The sequence below is a fragment of the Blastocystis sp. subtype 4 genome (assembly GCF_000743755.1).
Source record: "Blastocystis sp. subtype 4 strain WR1 chromosome Unknown seqid_0496, whole genome shotgun sequence".
NCBI classification, from domain to species: domain Eukaryota; class Bigyra; order Opalinata; family Blastocystidae; genus Blastocystis; species Blastocystis sp. subtype 4.
Window position 1 is genome coordinate 1 of NW_014569051.1, and position 4,679 is coordinate 4,679.

General features: G+C 38.4%; 2 protein-coding genes across 2 annotated transcripts; both read left to right on the top strand.

The window, feature by feature from the left end:
* Positions 1 to 94: 94 nt before the first annotated feature.
* JH06_4952 (malonyl ACP transacylase) lies at positions 95 to 1,194 on the top strand (the record flags this gene model as incomplete). Its single annotated transcript, XM_014669559.1, has 6 exons — positions 95 to 108; positions 134 to 296; positions 331 to 405; positions 436 to 558; positions 589 to 984; positions 1,015 to 1,194. 6 exons carry the CDS (start codon positions 95 to 97, stop codon positions 1,192 to 1,194), a joined length of 951 nt encoding a protein of 316 aa, XP_014525045.1.
* Positions 1,195 to 1,425: 231 nt separating this feature from the next.
* Positions 1,426 to 4,384, top strand: JH06_4953 (hypothetical protein; the record flags this gene model as incomplete). The annotated part of the gene is made up of 15 exons (XM_014669560.1): positions 1,426 to 1,506; positions 1,540 to 1,769; positions 1,799 to 1,887; positions 1,918 to 2,051; positions 2,081 to 2,250; positions 2,280 to 2,401; positions 2,432 to 2,537; positions 2,568 to 2,670; positions 2,702 to 2,899; positions 2,930 to 3,396; positions 3,425 to 3,648; positions 3,680 to 3,879; positions 3,919 to 4,082; positions 4,114 to 4,179; positions 4,210 to 4,384. The coding sequence occupies 15 exons, from the start codon at positions 1,426 to 1,428 to the stop codon at positions 4,382 to 4,384; spliced, it is 2,529 nt and encodes an 842-aa protein (XP_014525046.1).
* Between the last annotated feature and the right edge of the window lie 295 nt (positions 4,385 to 4,679).

The window sequence follows — 4,679 nt, forward strand, 5'->3', positions numbered from 1 at the left end:
AACAATGTCAAATAACTTGAAGAGTGTATTGCAATAGACTTATTCTTTGTGAGTTGCTTCTCTGTTGTTTTAGTCCTGTTGGTTGTTTGTTTGGATGAATAATGAGGAGTAGAAGTGAATTGGATATGTATAGAACTGGTCTGAGGAAGTGTTTTGGATTCACAGGACAAGGATCTCAGTGGGTTGGAATGGGACGATCATTGGTACAGAAATATCCAGAATTGTTGAAAGTGATTGAAGAAGTGAATTCGGTACTGGGCTATGATTTGTCAACAGTTATGTTTGAAGGAAGTGAAGTTTGTTCTGGAAAGATTATTTGATGTGTCATAGAGTGAATTGAAGAACACTCGTAATTCTCAACTCGCAATCTTCACTTATTCAGCCATGATTTTGGAAACTATGAAGGTTCTAGATTGATTCAGTAATGATATCTAGAAGAAAGAATGTCATCCAATCTCTGATTCCACAACATTGTTGATGATGGGTCATTCGGTTGGAGAATATACTGCTCTGTATGCTGCAGAATCGCTAAGTCTTCATGATTGTGCCGTTTTGTTGGTACTACAACAAGGTTGATCTTATGAATAGAAGAAGCGAGCTGATGTGATGATAGATGCTTGCAAAGGAATTGACGGTGGTATGATTGCTGTTCTATTCTGTCCATTACCTGTATTAATGAACCTGGTCTCGGATTTAGCAAAGGAAGGTTCTTTGTGTGAAATTGCGAATATCAATAGCCCAAAGCAGATTGTTGTTAGTGGAGAGAGGGGAGTATTGGATGAACTAACGCGACGACTCAAATCAGGAAAGGAGACCAGACGGTGTAAAGTGATTCCTTTGAATGTCAACTATCCATTTCATTGTTCAGTTATGAAACTAGCTACTCTTGAACTGGATCAATTCGTTCATGACAGTCTTCAGAGGCATGATATTGAGCTTCGGGATCCTAAGATTCCTGTATTGTCCAACGTCGATAGTTACCCTGTTTGGTAGTATTGTTGATGTGATCTCCAGATGAGAACAAAGGAGGATGTAATTAATCGGATTGGAAAGCAGATATGTAGTCCTGTACTTTGGGAGAAGTGTGTTTGTGAAGCAGTAGAACGAGGTATGAATCAATTTATCGAAATTGGTCCAAAACCTGTTCTTGGAGGACTTGTTGGTACGGTCAATAAACAGATTGAAGTAATGTAGATTGTACACTTGGAGTTCAATCATAGTGAAATGTGTGACATTTAGTTTGTTTATCTTTAATGGATTGTTATTTATATATAATCTATGTTTGTTTGGACAAATAGGAATGATGAGTGTTTTCTGAAAAGTGTTATTGTGTCTATCACTCACATTTGATGCAACAAGTGAAATGACAATTTTCATCAAGGCATCTTCGCTCATTGTTTCTCAAAGAAGAGTAATAGGAAAGCAATGAATATGCTAGAGAAACTTAAAAAGCTGGGAAAACCAGAGGTGGAAGTAAAGAAACGTCGTCCAACAAAGAAGGTCCATGTTCGTTACATTGTTCTATTTGTAATTGAATAGGACAAATCAGCAAAGTGGGCATTGAGATTTCCATCTACACCCTACGATAAGTATATTGAGGAGGGAAGAGGGATTTCGTCAAGGAAGAGAGGAAATGCTTGGTTCGAACTGAGTGGAGGAAAAGAATTGCGTGATCAGAATGGGAAGGAGTACTATAACCGAATTGTCAAAGAATCTGCTGCTGATACGACTAGTAAGGATGCAGTTCAGATTGAAAAGGATCTAATGAGGTAGTTCACTGTGACTGTATTCAGTATAGGACATCTATACGAGGAAAGGATGTAATGACACCTGAAGACGTTGAAAACTTAAGGGAGGTATTGAAAGCTGTTGCTTATGAGATGAGATGTTGATATTCGGGAGTAGAATGATTATTAGTGGAGGGTGGTTATTGTCAATCGATGAACTTCATTGCTGCCCTTCTACTCATGTATATGGACAATGAATTAGCATTCTATACTCAAGTATGTCTGACTCGAAATCTGTTCAATGGATATTTCACAGATGAGCTGGTATCGATAATTGAATTCCCTAATCCTAGTTTGGAATGCGTGTTGATGAACGTATATTTACGTATCTCCTTGCAGAGAAGCTACCTGAATTAACGGACCATTTCAGTGAATGTGACATTTCTCTAACCAATCTCACATTCCATTGGTTCCTCTGTCTGTTTATCAATGTATTACCATTAGAAGTGACAGAGTATATTTGGTAATCATTGGGAGGAAGTTTCATTCTAGGGATCGTATTTTCTACTTCGGGTCTCATGTGGTGCATGCATCTGCTATGTCCATCTTCATTCATTATCAGAAGGAATTAATGCGTTTATCGGATTTGGAAGAAATTGTAGTGTTTATGAATGGTAAGTTCATGGGTCAAGAATGAAGTGAAGAGAAACTGGAACATACTCCAGTTGAAACATTTAGTAAGATGGATACCCTGGGTATCACCCTACCTCGTATTCGAATCATGCGTATTGATTATGCTGAGACATTAAGGTAATAATAGAGGAGATGAGTTAGTGATAGAGAGGAAGAATCGATGATGAAGAAAGAGATGGCTCGTACTGTTTCTATGTCAGTAGGTCGTCAGATGAGTATCCGAATGTCGATGACTCGTCTTGTATCGACTGTAAGATTCTTGGGGAGTAAATGATATATAGAAAGCTTTGAATGATCCTTCATTACAAGCATCAGATCTACAACTCTCATTGGATGTAGTAATGAAGATCAAGGAGGCAGTGGGCGAATATGTGCTTCAACATTGTGCAGAGTCATTTGGTGTGAGTGTGGAGAAGTTGAATAGCAAACAGATTCGTGATTATTGTTATGCTGGATTCAATCAAGATGAGTTCATTTCAGTAGGACTAAGAATAATGACTGAAGACTAGTTATGGTCATTGTTGATGCGAAAGGAAGTTATTCCTCTTCAGAATACCAGTGTCTGTGTTGAACTGTTCAAAGAGTATCAACGGACACGAAGCTCGAGTCTGATTGTGGATATTCGTGAAGTGTTAATTGGACTAATGTTCTTGGTACAGGAGAAGGTCGATGCCTATGTTCGCTTGTTCTACTACTTCAGTGTCTTTGATTTGAAGAGTGAAGGGGTTATTAGTCGTTCTTCTGTTCATGATTTGATCACTGCTGTGTATGTGTTCAGTGATCGAGTCATTGATAGATATGAGAGTTGTCATGAAGTGACAGATGTCCAGCGTGCTGCTGACAAATATGTGAATATTATATTTGCTGTCAATACTCAATCACCAGATGTGATGTCTTTCCAGGAGTTCCGTAGTCTAATTCTGATGCAACCTCAGATTGGAACATTTTTACAGCTGGTCGATTTGCAGGCTGAAGAGTATGTTTGAGGAAGAATGATAAGATAGGAGTGATGAGTCATTATCTCCCATGTCCAGTGATGAGCAGATGCGAACTCCTTCAACTGATCTGCTTCATTTGGATGAACTGCCTCCTGTATTGGCCCAACATCCTTTTGTTCAGTCTGCCAAGGCTCTACCTGAAACCATACAACTGGATTTAGGTTCATTCTTACAGGACATGGCTGTGATTGTTCAAGAGAGAGATCAATTGAAGAATGAAGTCAATAAAAGTCCGGATATTTGGAATGGAATGATATGTAGGTGTGGGTCCTTCAGCATATCGTGATTCGATTCGTAAGTCGATTCGATTATCATCCAATCGATTGCTAAGTGTCCCCCTTACTGGTTCAAGACAGATACATACAGAGAGCATGGAAATGATTCGTGAAGAGGATGACGATACAACTGGATTGCAGCGAGATGCCGTAAAGCCCGTGAAATCTGTAGACGTGAAGATGAGTGTAAGAAGAAGAACTTGAGAATTGTTTGTTAGTAAATAGGAAAACTATACAGGACCCAATAGAAAACAGTACCATATATTCATTGGAGTCCTATTTGATGAATCCTTTTTGTTCGTACACGCTCAAACAATAGTTATGGAATCTCAGAATCCAACTAGAGATGTCAACCTTTTGAAGCCTCTTCCATTTAATGAGGGAGATCGGTTTTTCTTATAGAATGGGATGATAGATTAGGCTTTCTATTCTAAGCAGACAGCAAAGTGTCGCTCGTATAAATGCAATTCCTACAAAGAAATTGTTGTTCCAAATTTTGGTTTTATGACTTTGTAGGATCATCAATGACACGAAAGCCAATGAAAAGGAGAACTTTGCTTCAAATTGTGTAGTGACATCCAAATATACGTGGTGGAACTTTCTTTTGTTATTTTTGTGGGAAAACCTTAATCCTTGGAATAAGTTTGCTAACTTTTATTTTGTTTGCGTTGCTATTTGCGAAGTAAGTTGAATAACATGAATAACAGCGAAGTGTATTCCTCAGATTTCAATTACCAATGGTAAGCCCGAATCATTGACTTCTCTATTATTTGTACTATGTGTAGAGGCGATAACCTCAAGTAGGAAAGGGAATGGAATGTGATGTAGTTCGTGAGGATTACAATCGTCACCAAGCTGATAAGAAATCCAATAACAATCTAGTTGAAGTGTTGAACAAAGAAACGAAGCAATTCGAGAAGAGAGCTCAGGGATCCATTCTTGTTGGGGATATTGTGAAAGTGAATGAGGGAGATATCTTTCCAGCG